Source organism: Kogia breviceps, chromosome 19 (assembly GCF_026419965.1).
Source record: "Kogia breviceps isolate mKogBre1 chromosome 19, mKogBre1 haplotype 1, whole genome shotgun sequence".
Taxonomy (NCBI): domain Eukaryota; kingdom Metazoa; phylum Chordata; class Mammalia; order Artiodactyla; family Physeteridae; genus Kogia; species Kogia breviceps.
Genome location: NC_081328.1, coordinates 16,932,133 through 16,950,390, shown reverse-complemented (window position 1 = coordinate 16,950,390; position 18,258 = coordinate 16,932,133). Strand labels below are relative to the sequence as shown.

Here is an 18,258-nt window from a genome sequence, read left to right as displayed (position 1 = left end):
AAGTAAACGATACTGTCTTTATCAATTGCTTTCATCTCACAATAAGATATGTTGATCTCTTAATAAGCTAACTAGAGGAATGAAATAACAGCAAAAAATAATATAGGGCTATAGTTAACATAACCAATCTATGAAATATGTGAATCTTCTTTTGATGTATCACTTCTAATAGTAATAGTTATTGTTTTACAAAACAGAATACCACTTACAGGACACCCTAATATTTTTCAATTACCTTTCTAGTCTGAGACTCAAAATCTTCATCAGCTGCTTCAGATTTATTAGACCTTTTCTTAGATTTTTTCTTAGATTTTTTGGGAGTACTAATTCTGGTGAATTTCATTCTGAAAAAAACCCCAAAAGATATTCACAAATATTTATATGATTATAATGTGTAAGAATTTCAATTAAATACAGAAAGGAACCAACTAGGGCTCTAATTTCTGGAGAGTTCTGAAACAGAAAACAAAAAAAGACACCCCCCATTAGTTTCAAACTACTGATTCAAAAGTAAGCCAAACTCAATGTTAAACTCTTAGAAAATATAAAGTTTCATTTTATAAATCATAAACTTTCTAGAAAATTAGCCCCTAAGATTAGCCAGAAGCAACATGCAAGTATATGTTGAGTTGCCCAAAAAGTTCATTCGGGTTTCCGGTAGCATCTTATGGAAAAACCTGAGCAAACTTTCTGGCCAACCCAATACGTCACAGTATATGGCTCAGCTTACCTATAAAAGTTCTATGATTTATTTTTAACCTTATGTTTGTTAAATGCACAGAATTCATATTTGGAGGATATTTCTCCAGGAATTAACAACTATGATAAATAAGGGTTTAAAACTCATCTAAAATACATCTAGAATTCTTCTGAAATCATGCCTGACTTTAAATTAAATACAGAAAATAAGCAACATTTTTGAAACCCTGTTTTCTTTTTCTTATAAATCAGCTGTGTTCTAGAAAAAAAACCACAATTCTTCAGTGCTTGACATATTTTCCTTCACATCTAATAATACATGCAGAATATTTAGAACTTGAGAACAAAACAAAACTTTACCTTATAGGACTCTCTGAATCAGAGGATACTGTTATTAATTCCGCTGTATATAAGCTATGCTTCCCTGATAAGTTCCCTTTTGGTGTGGAAGCTTTTACTGGACTATCGTCTTGTGCATCTTCAGAATCAGTACCTCTAATGATTACTGTAGCAGGTGTGCCCCTACTTCTTACAGATCTTCTGCTTGGTTTCGGTGTAGAAACATATACCAAGCTGCCTTCAGTCTCAGCTTTAGAGTGTATAACCTTATCCTTAACTGGTATGCCGGTTTTTCTCGAAGACTTATTGTTACACGGAGAGGAAATTTTTAGAGGGTCATCATGTGCTGCACCTTCACAAACAAGGTTTTTGCTGTTAAGTAATGTGCTGTTTTTGAAAACTTCTGTTTTCTTTTGTCTTAAACTCATTTTAAACCTGTTTTGATTTTGTTTCTCTTTAAAGAAAAAAGTTGATTCTTTCTCTTGAGTATTTCTCTCTCTATTTTCACCTGGAATAGCACCAGTATCTAAGATTTTTTTATTCTTTTTCTTCAGCCTTTTACTTTTCTCCTTAGGAAAACCTCCTTTATCAGCATGTGGCTGTGAATTGCCATTATTTGAAACCATTTGGATATTAGGATTTTCCATGATTTTTTTAGAATTATTGTCTCTGCCTTCCTCATTTAAAGATTTTTCATTGAGCTCTTTCTGCTTATCAGAAGACTTTTTGACTCCATTTTTAAGTGCATCTGATGTTGGCTGCCTAAATGCTTTCATAAACTGCTGTCTTTCTTCTAGAGTGCATTTTGGTTTCACAGCTTCAGAACTTCCAGCTTCCAACACTGCCAATTCTAGTTCTTCCTCATGTATAACAACGTTAGATTTTCTTTTTTGAATCGTCTGTTCATTCTCAGGATCAGACAGACTATTTTCCATTTCTACCTGCTTTTGTTTCAAGAAAATTGAGGGTATTTTCCCTGTCTTTTTGGGGGGGATGGGGTGAACTTGTGCAAGAACAGTGACTCTCTTAAAGCGGACCTGTTGGGAAATTTCATAGGTTTCTGGGTCACTCACACAACCACTTTTGACTGTATCGTCAACAGTCTCAGAAGGAATACAAACAGACACTGTAGAGTCTGGTGCCTGTTCCACTTCACTTTTGTTGTGACTTTTTAAAAATTCCTCATATGAGACAGTTATTGTACTATCATTTAACTGGGCTGTTTTAGTTATATTATCTCTAGATTCTGCATCATTTGCAGTATTTTCAATTTCATTAGTTAGGGAAGGCATTATCTGTTTACTATCATTACCATCTCTTTTAAGGAGATTTAGTTCCTCTGCTAAGGGTAAACTTTCAGATAGATCTATTACCTCTCTGTGCTTCCTTTTCCTCAATTTTCTGCGATCATTTTTTGAGGGCCCTTGTTTAGGACTTACTTTCTTAGAACTTTTTTTGGAGGTCATAGTGCTTGATTGTTTTTTGGTATCTTGAATACTTTCTGCAAGTACCTCGACATGTTTCTTATAGAGTAAAGCAGAAGTACTACTTTCCACAAAATTGTTACTTAAACTGGAGTCTTCCTTGCTATCATCACTGTTAATTTCAATTGCAGATTCATTTTCAGTTTTAATATGACTTAGTTGATGAGATAAATTAAGTCTCTTTCCTCTTTTCTTATTCTCTGTATTTGAAGACATTTCCAAATGTGTTTTACAGACTTTGTCACTGTCAGCAGGCAATGGTATGGATGACTTTATCTTGTACTTTTTTGCTGTCTGAGTTTTCTCATTTGTGGGTAAAGTCTTTCTAAAATAATCCAGAATATTACTGGATTTTGGTGGAGAGAAAACCCTGTCTCCAGTCTTCCCCATTGGTGATAAATATTTGGTGATTGTTTTGCAAGAAGTTCTGTCATCGTCTTTCCTTCGCTTCTTGCTTGCCTATCAATTTAAAAGAAGAAAATAAGCACTTATTTCAAGCAACATAAATTTTAAACATGGATCTATTATTTTATGTAATGCGATAAAAAAGGGAAGGCTCCCTTAGTTGATAAATTAGGAAGAAAAAGAGCCTTAATGTTAAACCTACATTCAAATCTCAATGTCGCATCAAGTTATACAATTATAATTTGTGTACTTTACTATATATACTATACATCAATAAAAAGTTTCAAGGCCTCCTATGCTTGTGTACAAATGTGTTAATTACTGTTGGCCTCTGTTTACTCTATAACCTTTGAATAGTACCACCCACCCCACAGGATTTGTAATGAACATATTACATACAAACATGTGAAGTCTGATGCATGCTAGGAACTCTATAAATATTATTCCCATTCCCTTTGTACCGTTTTAGTTAAAAATAAACAAATTATTCTAACTATTTCCAAGAAACAGGTAGATGGTGGACAAGCCTAGGATCCCAAAATTTACTAATTAAGTAAAAAATATAGTGGACATTTACTACAAATAAAACAAGACTTTTCAGTGTTTTAGTATGCTATTAAGAGTTACCGCCTGACTCTTATACTATTTAGTACCCTTAAAAAAAAGCTCCATCAACTTTATTTTTAACTTCCCTCGGTTCATTTGTTAGAAAAAACTTGCCAGAACAACAAGAAAACCTTTTTTTTTTTTTTTTTTGCAGTACGTGGGCCTCTCACTGTTGTGGTCCCTCCCTTCGCGGAGCGCAGGCTCCGGACGCGCAGGCTCAGCGGCCATGGCTCACGGGCCCAGCCGCTCCGCGGCATGTGGGATCTTCCCAGACCGGGGCACGAACCCGCGTCCCCTGCATCGGCAGGCGGACTCTCCACCACTGCGCCACCAGGGAAGCCCCCTTTTTGTTTTTTTTGAAGATAAGTAACAAAGGGATTATACGTCTAGAAAATTAAAATGGATTATAAGGCTATCATGATTAAAAGCATAGCACTGATCCATGAATAGGCAGGCAACTTAATAGAACCGATCAGAAAACCAGAGAGACATAAGTGTGTATTTAAGAATTTGGTATATGATAATAGTAGCACTCAAGTTAGTGGGCAACGAAGTAGTTAATAAATAGTACTGGCACAAATTTTAACCCTCTGGATAAATATGAGACAAAATAAATTACAGACAGGTTAAATGAAATGATAAATGTACTAGAAGAAAATGCTAATGAGTTGTTAGCATTATTATTATCGTGAGCTGGTATCAGAGGCACAATACCATAGGCTCTGGAGTCAGGCAGATCTAAGTTCAAGTGCTGGCTCTGACATCTACTAGTGTGGGACCTTAAGCAAATTACTGTTAATTTTCTAACTTACTTTTTTTTAACCTAACTTACTTTTAATTACTTCTTAACCTTCTCTCATCTATAGAATACAGATAATAACACCTCATCACAGGGTTAATATTAAGTAAAATAATGTGTATAAGGTCCTTACCCTTAAAATACTAAACAGTAAGTATCATTACTGTGAAATAGCCCTCTAAGCAGAGCACCAAAAGCAGAAAGTGTAATGAAAAGACTGGAAAACTGAGCAAACAAAAAGCAAGAACTGTGTAATTCAAGTATCAAAAGTCCTTCTTCACACCTGAGACAAGCAGAGAAACTGCCTTTTCAGCAAAGAAGTATCAGCATAGCATCTATCAGCAAGCAGACAAAAGTACTCAATTCTTAAAAGTAAGAAAGAGTCCCAGCGAAATAAGTGAATATACATCTTGGCTCACTTCGAAGACATCTGTTTGCATACTTCAGTTAGAATGGGAGCTTGAAATGAAAAAGTGTAAAAATATAGCAACCGTCTACTTTTAGATGCTACTCCACTACTTCATGGCATTAGAATCTCTTAACAACAACTGCTTAGTACATTTCACTGAAACTCGATGAACACAGGAGAATAACAGTATGCCAAGCTGGGACTTCTAACTGCAGTATCTTAAGCCCTAGAACAATGAGATAGTGATTTTTAAATGAACTACCTTTTGTGATTCCTGCAGTGACAATCTAAGCGGTATTCCTAGAGAAGGTGATGGGGTGGACAGGTAGAACTTAAAGATTCTTTTCAACGCTAAAGTTCTATGATTCCTTATCATGAACCCCAGACTTGACCCTGGGATCCTCCATAACATTTCATAAGTCCAAAACATCAAGTTCCAGAAACATTTCAGGATCTGGGAACTAGTCCTTTACTAGGCATCTTAAGGTCCCCGCAAACATCTCACAATCCCAATGTTTCTAGGGACCTATCACGTCTTTAAGAAACGACATACCCCAGCAATTGTTCCACACAATGTCAGACTCTGGGGCCTCACCAGGTCCCTCCTTTCCCCTCATAGATCCTAAGTCGGGATCACCTTTCACCCACACCCAACATTCGGAGATATTAAAGCTCACCTCATTCCCGTAGTCTTTCACCGGAGGGGGAGCAGCTGCCGCCGCCATGGCCAAGACCCCCACCATGCTCCCTGCTTCCCGGAATCCCGGTTCCTAGGACCTTCCGCGGCCCGGCCCGGCCTGTCGGGAGGCCATGGAGGCGGCCGGCTCCAGCAGGAGCGAGGAGCTGGGCCGCGGGGTCCGCCTCGGACTCCCCCGCGCCCACTGCCCGGGGTGGTCGCAGAGGCTGGGCCCAGCTCAACCAAGAAGAACGCGGGAAGAGGCGGTGAGAAAGCGCGGGTAGCGAAGACCCTCGGGCGCGGTCGGTGAGCGCGGGGTGCCCCTAAGGCCGGCGCTCCAGTTCTGAGTGATCGGGACTGGGGCTCCCGCAGGGAAAGCAGGCCGAACACAGAACCTACCCGCGGGCTTCGGAGAGAGTTCTTGTCAATTGGGTTTTCGCGCCGTCCAGAGTGCAGGGGGCGGAGTTTAGATTGCTTCCGGAGGCTGCGCGGACAGTGAGCCGAGAGGGTCAAAATGCTTCTTCGGCAAGCCTGCAGGAGGCGGGATTGCTTTGCCGTGAATCTAAAAGTAGCGGGGACTTTGGAGATTCAAACTTCTAACGCCCAGTTTCACTGACGAGGATATGATTTGACCAAGTCCGTTGGTGGCAGAATTAGAACCCCATACTTTTTACGCCCCAGACTAGCCCCTATTTAAAAGTGGAAATTCTAAAAATACAGAAAACGGAATAACAATTGATTACACTCCCACACGGAATAAAATGTTATTTTGGCAAGCGTCCTACCTAGGGATACGCCCACTTGGAGTCTGAGATTTCGACTTTTAACCCCTAATTGAGCTCAGGAAGCATTTCTTCCTGTGGATTTCCTCCTCGCGAGCAGCTAAGGGCCCAAGGTCGTCGCCTCAGCTGGCTGGCGTGTGTTCGAGTTGTTGCTGGGTACCAGTAGTTTGCTAGTTTGTAGTGAAGATAATCTCATACATCATTTGCATTGTTTTCATAGATATGTTTAGCTTTACTTTTTTTTTTTCCATTGCACTTGCAATATAGAGAGTGTGTTTATTTTGTCTGGGTGCTAGTTTTAACTACACGGTATGTAAGAGCTGAAATAAGTCATGTAAATAGTAACGGGAAGCCACCTTGTTCGGTCGGATTATGCAAACTGATATTAACTGTTGACGTAATTGTGTCTATCTTTATGGTATTTGCTATTGTCTGGACAACATAAAGGGTACAAATTTCTCCAATGAAGTTAGTGGTAATTACTTTCTCCTTGAAAATTATTAACCCCGGATAAGGTTTTTCAGGAAGGGAGACTGCACTTCTAAATATAAACTTTTGTTGTTTTGGTTTCGTTTGTTTATAACTCACGTAGTGTAAGAACGCTGCGCAAGGAGAATGACGGCGAAGAGGAGGAGAAGGGGGAAGAGGAGGAGAAGATGGAATAGCAAGAGCGTGGAGGAGGAGGAGGAGGAGGAGGAGGAGGAGGAGAAATCAATTAGAAAATTACAGAAAAAACTGAAAGTCTGTTTGACTTTCACCCCCTAACTCGGTCTCTTCCTCTTAGCCCCAATGGCAGCCAGTATTACCTATTTGGTGGATAGCATTGCAGCCTTTCGTAATACTTTTACATACATATACGTATCCGTAGAAAAATCTTTAGTTTTGTTTTTCTTTACATAAAAGGTAACAATGTAAATATCACTCAGCAAGTTGTTTCTTTCATCATTGTCTTCAAGAGCTATACAGGTCGATCTGATTCGTTCCCTTTCATTCCTGAGCATTCCACCCAATTATGCACAACATTTTATTTATCCATTTCCTTAGTGATGATCATTTAAATTGTCAATTTTCTGTTAGTCAAACAATGAGTCAGCGAACATTCTTGTCTCCTTGAACACAAATGGCTCTTTTCCAAGATACACACCTAAACGTGGAATTGCTGGGTTATAGGATATGTCTCTAGCGCTTTTTATTCTTCTAAAAAACTAAGCATTTAAGATATGTTGAGGACTTCCCTGGTGGCGCAGTGGTTGAGAATCCGCCTGCCAATGCAGGGGACACGGGTTCGACCCCTGGTCTTCTAGCACTATAAATATCTGCTAATCTTTAAATATTTCAATATCTGTACACAGCTATTTTTAAAAATAAATTTATTTTATTTATTTATTTTTGGCTGTGTTGGGTCTTCCTTGCTGCGCACCGGCTTTCTCTAATTGCGGTGAGCGGGGGCTACTCTTAGTTGCGGTGCGTGAGCTTCTTATTGTGGTGGCTTCTCTTATTGCGGAGCACTGGCTCTAGGCACTTGGGCTTCAGTAGTTGCAGCACGCGGGCTCAGTAGTTGTGGCTCCTGGGCTCTAGAGCACAGGCTCAGTAGTTGTGGTTCACGGGCTTAGTTGCTCCGCGGCATGTGGGATCTTCCCGGACCAGGGCTTGAACCCATGTCTCCTGCATTGGCAGGCGGATTCTCAACCACTGCACCACCAGGGAAGCCCTAAACAGCTATTTCTTGATCTAACAATTTTAAACAGAATTCATTAAAGTCCTGTTATGGTGGTTAATTCTCTTGTAACATCACCCTCCATACTTTCTCTCCTCCCACATTCCCAATATAGTTATAAAGACTTGTACACTTGTACACAAATGTTGATAGCAGCTTTATTTGTAATAGTAAAAAACTTGGAACAACCTATCAACAGGTACATTAACAAACACATCCATACCATGGAATACTACTCAGCAATAAAAAGAAATGAACTATCAATACATTAAACAACATGGATGAAAAAAGAGTATACATTGCATGATTCCATTTATTTAAAATTTGAGAAAAATGCAAATTAATCTCTAATTACAGAAAGCAGATCATCATTGCCTGTGTTCAGGGGTTGAAGGAGGGACAGATTACAAAGGAATAGGTTACATGGAAACTTTGGGGAGTGATGGAAATGTTCATTATCTTGGTTATGGTGATGGTTCCAGAGGTATCTACTGATGAAAAAGTTCATCACATCATATACTCTAAATATATGTAGTTTATTGCAAATCAGTTATACTCAATAAAGCTGTTTAAAAAATGGTTCAAGCTGATTGAAGGTTTTTAGCATAGGTGGGACTCACTAGTGGGTTCTACTGTAGGGTGATCAGGAGATTTTCACTGGGGAACTTCCTAATGTTAATAGGTGGAGGTCTTTTCTCTGGACCACTTGGTTTCTCCTCCGATCTATTTAGGGGCAGAGGTGTTTATATCTCACGCAGTTTCGTGGAAGCAATAGGGAGGCGTCAACTAAATGCATGGAATAGGGCAATGGACCTAAAATATCTAACTCTAGTATTAACTGATGTCTCCCCTTTTCAGTCCCATACCTCATTCTCATGTGCTGTGTTATTCATCCTTCCATCCATTCCATAAATACAAACGAGTGCCTGATATGTGCAGCTATGAACAAAGCAGCTGTGAACAAAACAGACAAAAATGCCTATCCTTTTAGAATTTATATTCTCGTTGGAAGAGACATGTAATAAAAATGATCCGTAAGTAAGGTACATGGTAAGACAGGGCTAAAATGCTGAGGAGAAAATAATGCAGGAAGTAGGATAAGGAAAGGAATGTCATAATAGGGGTTGTGATTTTTTTTAAGTGACTAAAATTTTTAAAAGGATATATAGCATGAGTTTCTCAGGAGTCTTCGGGGAGAGTTAGCCCAACTCTGAATGGTTCATTCTCTGCAGTTTAGGTTGTAACGTCCTGCAGTTTTCTTGGGCAATTACCTCTACTCCACTTTCCATCTTCCAAAAATTTATGGAACTCTCTAGTGCTCTTTTGTGTTCTCTACTGTTCCATTTGTCCCTAATCCATTTTTTCCCCCTAATCCAGTTTTAAATTCCTTAATTGTTATTTTGATGGGGTTTTGGAAGGGAAAGGAGAGAAGCACCTGTAGCCAAGCCGAGAAAAGCCTTAAGACTCAGTTTAGGGTTTACCTTGTTCAAGAAACTTTTCCTGATACCTTCTTCCCTCCACTTTACCTTAGGCTGGATTAGGTGGCCATTTCTGTGCTTCTACTCATTGCACTCAATATATTAGAATATAAATTCCTGCTTATGTGTGAGTGATTCCCCTACTGGACTATGAAGGCAGCTCCTAGGTCTCATTCCTGATTTGATTCCCAGCACCTAAGCACAAAGCCAGACACATACCTTGTACTCTTTAAATATTTTGTAAATAAATGTGTGCTTTTACCTGGCCATACTATTCAGCCTTTGCATGATTCCTGTGAGGAAGACATTTACATTATTGTCGATTTAGAGAAATGTAGCTCACACATGTTTCCAAAGTTACAATGTTTAGCCAAGTCTCCTAACTTAAATTTCAGTGCTTTTTAAAATAAATAAATAAATAAATAAATAAATAATTTTTGGCTGCATTGGGTCTTTGTTGCTGCGTTCAGGCTTTCTTTAGTTGTGGTGAGTGGGGGCTACTCTTTGTTGCGGTGCACAGGCTTCTCATTGCGGTGGCTTCTCTTGCTGTGGAGCATGGACTCCAGGTGCGCAGGCTTCAGTAGTTGTGGCATGTGGGCTCAGTAGTTGTGGCTCGTGGGCTCTAGAGTGCAGGCTCAGTAGTTGTGGCGCACGGGCTTAGTTGCTCCGTGGTATGTGGGATCTTTCCAGACCAGGGCTTGAACCCGCGTCCCCTGCATTGGCAGGCGGATTCCCAACCACTGTACCACCAGGGAAGCCCGGCAATTATATTCTTATCATAAATAAATCAATTAGCAAGCCCTTTGTTTCTTGTAGCATGAGGAGTCTGTCCCTCTGAATCTGCTCACCTCTTGAAAAGTCAGTGCTAGACTAATGTGGTGACACAGAGATTAAAAACTCTGTAAAGCCCTGTCTGATGGCCTGCTGGCTTCTGTCATCACCACCTCTAGATCAATCTTCCTCTCTGTTATTGACCAGAGCATTTATTCTTCAGAAACTTGTGCTCTAAAGTTAAAAAAAATAAAAAATAAAAAAATTTCAAGCCTAGGGGCGCAGTTTTACAGCTTTTCTTCATGTTATTTTTGTGGGTAGTGTGGATATATTAGATACACATTTCCTGCCTCCCATAAATTAGTAGGTCAAGGAAATAAAGTTGAATGAGACTAAGATTGGTAGTTTGTCTTTATAGAAGTTTTCCTTTTAATTTTTTTTTAAAATTTCACTTAGTAAAGCTTTCTGGAGTGGGAGCCAATTCTGTTCAATTAGCTTTAGAGAGCACACAGAACATACCATGTTCAAGAACAATTAATAAATCCTGTTTTTTACTGACTCAATGTGTGTCCAAACTCTCCTGTTCCCTTGAACCATTTGCCTATCTTTCCCCCTGCTTTCACTGTCAAAACTCCATAAAAGGGCTTCCCTGGTGGCTCAGTGATTAAGAATCTGCCTGCCAATGCAGGGGACACAGGTTCGAGCCCTGGTCTGGGAAGATCCCACACGACGCAGAGCAACTAAGCCCATGCGCCACAACTACTGAGCCTGCGCTTTAGAGCCCGCAAGCCACAACTACTGAGCCCGCGTGCTGCAACTACTGAAGCCCGGGTGCCTAGAGCCCGTGGTCCGCAACAAGAGAAGCCACCGCAATGAGGAAACCCGTGCACCGCAACGAAGAGTAGTCCCCACTCGCCGCAACTAGAGAAACCCCGCATGCAGCAACGAAGACTCAACACAGCCAAAAATAAATAAATTTAAAAAACAAAACAAAACCCCCAAACTCTGTAAAAGCCAACATCCTAATTCAAGTCTCCATCATATCATAACTAGACTAACACCATTTAGATTTGCCTATTTACTCCCCTCTAGTTATCTCATGCATATTCATTTCACTGAACAAATATTTATTGAGAATTTACAGTATGCCAACCCCTGCCTTACCTTAAGACAAACCCAAGTCCCACCTCTCTATCATTTATCTTCCTAAAACATTGTTTTGCAAATGTCACTGAACATGCAAAAATCTTTAATGTCTATTCATTACAGTCAAACCTTCTTAACCTGAACTCCACGGCCCTTACTTTTCTCTTTTTTTTTTTTTTTGCGGTATGCGGGCCTCTCACTGCTGTGGCCTCTCCCGTTGCGGAGCACAGGCTCCGGACGCGCAGGCCCAGCGGCCATGGCTCACGTGCTTGGCCGCTCCGCGGCATGTGGGATCTTCCCGGACCAGGGCACGAACCCGCGTCTCCTGCATCGGCAGGCGGACTCCCAACCACTGCGCCACCAGGGAAGCCCCCTTACTTTTCTCTTAACTTCATCTCCCAATATATGATTCAGTCCTTCCTCTCCAGTCAAAGTGGTCTGCTCCTCCTTCATTACACAATCCATTTATATTCCTATCTGCAAGTCCTTATACCCTTTCCTTAGTTTTATCTTAACTGGGGTACCTTTACTTACTCCTTTTTGTTTAGTTAATGCCTTGATTCATTCCACAGGTATTTGTTGAGAATCTACTGAGTGCCTTGCTACTTCAGGATAAAGATAATCTCCCATTTTCTCCAGAAGAACCTTCATTTTCTAAACTTCTCTAATTTCAAGTGTCATTCACTTAGCACCAAACAATGTGGTAGAAAGAGCTTTAGTCTGGCCCAGGAAAACTGGAATCTAGCCTCTAGCACAGATTCATTGTGTAACCTTGAGACAACCACTGTTCTATTTTTGTTTCCTGGGGAGGAAACTCTACCATCCTAGGCCAAGGGTCAGCAAACTATGGCCAGAGGGGAGAAGGGGGGAGGGATAAATTGGGAGATTGTGACTGACATATACACACTGCGATATATATAACAGATAACTAGTAAGGACCTACTGTATAGCACAGGGAACTCTACTCAATACACTGTAATGGCCTATATGGAAAAGAATCTAAAAAAGAGTGGATATAGGTATATGTATAACTGATTCACTTTGCTGTACACCTGAAACTAACACAACATTGTAAATCAACTATACTCCAGTAAAAACTTAAAAAAAACAAAAAAACTATGGCCAGGGCCACATCTGACCCACCACCTGTTTTTGTATGGCCCTTGAACGAATGGTTTTCACCTTTTTAAGTAGTTGAAAAAAGATGCAAAGAATATTTTGTGACACGTGACAATTATGTGACATTCAAATTTGTGTCCAGAAGTCTTATTAGCACACGGTCAAGCCCATTTACTCACTATATTGCAACAGAGGTGTTATGGCCCACACAGGAAAGTCTGATAACATCCACCTTGCAGTTCTGCCAGGATTGAGGTACCTACCGCTGGCCCACGCTTAGGCCTCCGTCTTGGCTCCCTCATTAGACTAGGAACTTCTGGGTGATGGGGCCTTTGTCTGATTGCTGTGAGCGTGGTGCCTGATTCACAGTAACCTCCTCAAACACTGGCCACTGCAGGGATGCTCGTTTACTAGGGAGGTAGGACAATGATGATTCAAGACCCGTCCGGGTTGAAATCCCAACGGCTTGAAATCCCGACGGCTTGAGAAAGTTGATTATCCTCTCTGTCCCACAGCTTTCTCCTCTGTGGGATAGAGGTGCAAGGAGGCCTGGTAGTGAGGCCAGAATAAGATAAGGTGCGGGAAGCACTTCGTGAGATGCAGTCATTAATCTTTCCCTGAAGCACTTCGTGAGGTGTAGTCATTAATCTTTCCCTGGCTCCATGCGTACCCCGAGGAAGCATCACTGGCAGGTGCTGCACGGGAGCTGAGCTGAGACCAGCTGGGCCTGCGGCGCGGGAGGCACTGAGCCCCTGACGCTTGTCGAGCGCTGCTGTCAATCAAGTCCACCGTGGGGCGGGGCGGGGCGGTGCTTCCGCCTGCGCGTGGCCGCTCCGGGCCGCTCCGCTGCGCCCGGGATAGTCGGGAACCGCGCCCGCAGCCGCCGGCCGCGCGGCCGGACGAGAGGACGATGGAGCTGGAGCCCGAGTTGCTGCTGCAGGAGGCCCGCGAGAGCGTGGAGGCGGCGCAGAGCTACCGGCGGGAGCTAGGCCAGAGGCTGCAGGGGCTGCGGGAGGCGCGGAGGCAGGTCGGAGGGCCGCGCCCGCAGGGGCGCTGTGGGCCCCGGGGAGGGCGCGGGGTGCCCGGCGATGGGCGAGGGCACGGAGGGCTGCGAGGGGCGGGAGTGTCCGGAAACTCTGAAGGGAGGAGGGAAGCGTCTCTGAAGGTTCGGGAGACCTGGCAGGGTCTGGGAATGGGGAGGTGGGTTCTGCGGGGGTGGGGGTGGGGGAGGGGGACGGGGGGGTCTTAAGAGGAAGGGGCAAATTTGGGGGATCGAGGGAGAGTGTGAGGGGCGTTCCCGAAGCTGTGTGGGGTTGGTGTCGGGGATGCGATGGGGTCCGAGGTTGTGGGGAGTGAGGGACCAGAGCAAAAATCGAGGGCGTCACAGAGGGTAGTGAATATTGAAAGAGTTGGGGGAGGTGGAGATTCTTTGGAAAACCTACCTTGTGGATGGAGAGCGATTTTAGAGAGCGTGAGGAAAATGTGTAGCAGTGACTTGGGGAGAGCTCAAAGTGGAGGCGGAATGCACAGTGGAAGGGATGGACTAAGGAGAGAGAGGAGTGGAGAAGTAGTAACGTCAACACTAAATGAATGGAATTGGTGTCAAAGTAGTACTTAGTGTCTCATATGATCTTGAACGCATTAAAAAATCATGTAGCAGGATCCCATTCTAGAGAGTTTGGATTTTAAGGTGAAGCTATGTTGGAAGGGCAAAAGAAGGAAAATGAAGCCCCTGGGGGATGGGATACAAAAGTGTAGGGAAATGGAAAAACAGATTTAAAGAGAGAAGTGTTGAAAGGAGAAGCTAAATATACTTTCAAGTGACGGCAGTTATCTGCTCCATGGGGACCTGGTTATCAAAGATAAAGGAACGCCACATGGTTTCTCTACACCCTGGAGCATGTACAGAAAAAGATATAACCCACTGCCAATGTGCAGGAGGACAGATAATCCTCAAGCTACTATTAATTCAGGTGCTTAATAAGTGCTTTTGAGTCAGTGGGATTCCGTCTGAGTGGAATCATTTGAGTGAGTGGGATTTTTCAACATCACATTTGTTATTAATATATATTGTCATCCTAGTAACGCCCATGCTGCATAGAATCTGAAAATTGCAACTGGTAGAATAGTGCTGTGATAACAGTGCCTTTGGATATTCTCATCATTAAGGATACTCAACATGCTTTAGGTTTTACACATTTAAAAAGTCTTGTAGATTTTAAATGTAGGCCAGGCGTCTTTTGTAGTTTAGTAGCAAATCTGGGAGCAAGATCTAGATATGGTGATCCTGATTTGACGAATGCTTTTTAAGGCCTTCCAATATATTTATTTTGATTTCCACTTGAAAACATCTGCATTATTCCTTCTGCTGTTTTGAAATAGAGGTTCTAAATCTAGGGCATATTTTAAAAGAGATTAAAGTATCTCTTGTGTGTGTGTGTGTGTGGGGGGGGGGTACGCGGGCCTCTCACTGTTGTGGCCTCTCCCGTTGCGGAGCACAGGCTTCGGACGCGCAGGCTCAGCGGCCATGGCTCACGGACCCAGCCGCTCCGCGGCATGTGGGATCTTCCCGGACCGGGACACAAACCCGTGTCCCCTGCATCGCCAGGCGGATTCTCAACCACTGCGCCACCAGGGAAGCCCTAAAGTATCTCTTATATGATTAATGTTGCAGCCAATTAAGATGTCTTATATATGAATGAGACTCTTGTTTAACTGCATCAAGGATTAAGAAACAGAGGTGATACTAAATGAATGAGCTTAGCACCTGGGAGAAGTACTTATTACTTTCTCGTGTGATATTGAACAGATTAAAACAATTTAGTATGATCTCATCCTGAATGGTTTAGTACTGTTTCCAAACCTACATTCTTTTAAGTTCTATGTCCAAAAATTTAAAGACAGAACATACTTTCCTATAACTTAGTGGCGTTTGGTATGGGATTTTGTTTTGTTTTTGAGGACCATTGTCTTGTGCTTGAAACAGAAGACACTAAGAATATCCATTAGCTTAGGTTTTTAATGACATTGCCTTCGGACTAGACTGAGTCATGTCATACTGTTGTGAACTGAAATGTGTTTTGTGCCGGTGCCAGTTACAACAGCTTCTAGTTCTAAAAGCTTTAATTCTTCCTCAAAGCGAATTCTAGTGGGTTGTACACGTTTGGGTTTGTAGAATAAGTCCTCTGTCAACTTGCGTTTTAAGGAAGGTCAGTGTTACAAAAATGTTATCAAAATAAGCAGCTGCTTTTGTTTAGTGGCTAGGATATTTTTAGGGTTCCAGTCATTTTCAGAATAACTACATAAAATCTATGGCTTTTCAGTCAAATTTTGTGTCATGGAAGGATGAGAGAGCAGAGAGGAAGGATGCTCCCTTTGTGTATATTTTTTACTTGCCGATTTTGTTTTCTTTTGGCATAGGATTTAAAAAAAAATTGATATGTAATTTACATACCATAAAATTCATACCTTGAAATGTACAATAAAGCAGTTTTTAGTGTATTTGCAAAGTTGTGCAGCCATCACCACTAATTCCAGAACATTTTCATCTCACCCCCAAAAGAAATCCCGTACCTGTTAGCTGTCACTCTTCCAGCCCCTGATAACCACTAAACTACTTTCTGTCCCTATTGGATTTGCCTATTTTGGACACGTTATATAAATGGAATCATACTGTCTGTGGCCCCTTGTGGCTGGCTCCTTTGACTTAGGCATAATGTTTTCAAGGTTCATCCATGAGGTAGCATGTAGCTGTACTTTAGTCCTTTTTGTGGCTGCATAATATTTGTTGTGTGGATATACCACATTTTATTTATCCATTCATCAACTGATAGATATTTGGGTTATTTTCACTTTTTGGCTCTTATGAATAATCTTGGTGTGAACATTCTTGTACAAATTTTCGTGTAGACATATTTTCAGTTCTTTTGGCATATACTTAGGAATTGCTGGGTCGTGTGGTAACTCTTTGTTCAACCTTTTCAAGAACTCTTGGCATACTTTTTTTTTTTTTTTTTTTTTTTGCGGTACGCGGGCCCCTCACTGCTGTGGCCTCTCCCGTTGTGGAGCACAGGCTCCGGACGCGCAGGTTCAGCGGCCACGGCTCACGGGCCCAGCCGCTCCGCGGCAAGTGGGATCTTCCCGAACCGGGGCACGAATCCGTGTCCCCTGCATCGGCAGGCGGACTCTCAACCACTGCGCCACCAGGGAAGCCCTCTTGGCATACTTTTTATCTTTGCTTTTGTTTCTTACCCTTTAAAAATCTCTAATGAAATTTGCCTCTTGTTAGAAAATCATGGCTATGAAAATTTAGATGGAACAAGAGTAACAGTCTTTTACTGTCAATCTTTTAGTGTGAAAAACAACTGCCAGCATGTAGCAGTTTCTCTTCTTGTGGTTAAGTTTAAGCCCTACCCTCTGTCTTCAGAGAAAAGGAAGTTCTGTGTAGGAATGAAGGGTAGTCTGTAACTCTTACTGTTTGAATAAGTTAAAGACTAGAGAGATGTTCGTTGTCTTCAGGAAATCAGACAATATTTACAGTCAGCCTGGCGTAACTGATGTTGAAATCATTGAGAATAGTTCTATATGGCTCCCTGGAATCCTTGGTATTAAGATGTAAATACCAAAGAAATTAACTTCAACCCTTAAATACTCATTTGTTCATTTACTCAGTAAATATGCACTGGGTGTATTCTGTGGGTCAGAGATACTTCTAGGTCCTAGAAATACTGTGGGTAGGGAAACAGAGCATTGCTCTCACAGATTTACTCTTTCCTTTGGTGGCTAGTCTTTAGACTCTTCCGCCTAAAAACAAAACAAATAGGAAAAATCTAAATTCTTGTGTATTCATTTTTAGATTTCATTCCATTGTGTTGTGTTCATCCCTTGTTGATTTCTACAGGTTGACTTTCCTGCTTGTTGTAAGTAGAGATAGCTGATCAGGATGTCACATAGTGATGTCAGCTGGCCAGTCAGATATGCCTCAAAGAGTGACACTAGTTTGACGACATTGCCACTGTCCAGGACCTGGTCTTGAAGCTTTGCAGGTCCAGAAACTCCATGTTTGTACATTATCAAAGGGGGATTAGTTTGAGGTACTGGAGGTGCCAGCAGTGAGAAATACAAATATTCTAGTCTGTGTACGGTTATAATTTACTCTAAAATGAACTGTTGGCCTTCATGTGCCTTTAATTAGTGTGATTCAGTGTCTGTAGGGGCGTTGACAAGAGCAAGTCTCTGCTCTTTCGGAGTAAAGGGCCAGATCCTGGTGCCTAATTAAGACACTGGTGAGGACCCTGCCCAGCTCTGCCTGTCCCTTTGATCGTTGCTACTACAAGTGTGGTCCACGACCATCATCCTGACCTGAGAGCTTGTGAAGAATGCAGGAATCAGTCCCCCCCTGGACCTGGTGAATCGTCATCAGGTGTGATGTATATGCAGATTAAAAATAGAGGCACAGTGCCTTCCTTAGAGGATACCATTAACTCTTCATCAGCTCTCTACCTATTTCTGTAGTTTATCCCGAACCATAGGTGTATTGAAGTAAACTGCTGTGGTTTATCCTCAAGATTAAAACGCTGTTTGAAATAGCATGGGCTTAGATAATTATTCAGTGACAGACAAGTGAATAATTGACGATCTCAAGCCAACGCTTGTCCTAGCGTGTCTTAACATCTGTATTGTGACCATTTGTCTCTCATGGTATTTTTTAAAATTTTATTTATTTTATTTATTTTTATTTTTGGCTGCGTTGGGTCTTTGTTGCAGCACCTGGGCTTTCTCTAGTTGCAGCGAGCAGGGGCTACTCTTCATTGCGGTGCACAGGCTTC

At 41.9% G+C, this 18,258-nt stretch overlaps 2 protein-coding genes across 5 annotated transcripts in view; one reads left to right on the top strand and one right to left on the bottom strand.

Moving 5' to 3' along the window:
* ATAD5 (ATPase family AAA domain containing 5) overlaps positions 1-12,743 on the bottom strand; it is a 48,110-nt gene extending 35,367 nt beyond the window's left edge. For 3 of the 4 annotated variants that reach the window (XM_059047833.2, XM_059047834.2, XM_067021128.1), the window contains exons 1-3: positions 5,419-5,840; positions 1,060-2,981; positions 236-344 (exon numbers count right to left, since the gene is read on the bottom strand). In XM_059047833.2, the coding sequence (XP_058903816.1) occupies positions 236-344; positions 1,060-2,981; positions 5,419-5,484 (2,097 nt within the window). In that variant the 5' untranslated portion in view covers positions 5,485-5,840. Of the gene's footprint in view, positions 1-235; positions 345-1,059; positions 2,982-5,418; positions 5,841-12,693 lie in introns of those variants that run through there. The other variant, XM_067021127.1, reaches the window with a different exon arrangement.
* Positions 12,744-13,256: 513 nt separating this feature from the next.
* The window catches only part of CRLF3 (cytokine receptor like factor 3), a 31,496-nt gene continuing 26,494 nt past the window's right edge, over positions 13,257-18,258 (top strand). Inside the window, exon 1 of the mRNA XM_059047878.2 lies at positions 13,257-13,457. Within this exon, the coding sequence (XP_058903861.1) occupies positions 13,341-13,457 (117 nt within the window). The 5' untranslated portion in view covers positions 13,257-13,340. The remainder of the gene's footprint in view (positions 13,458-18,258) is intronic.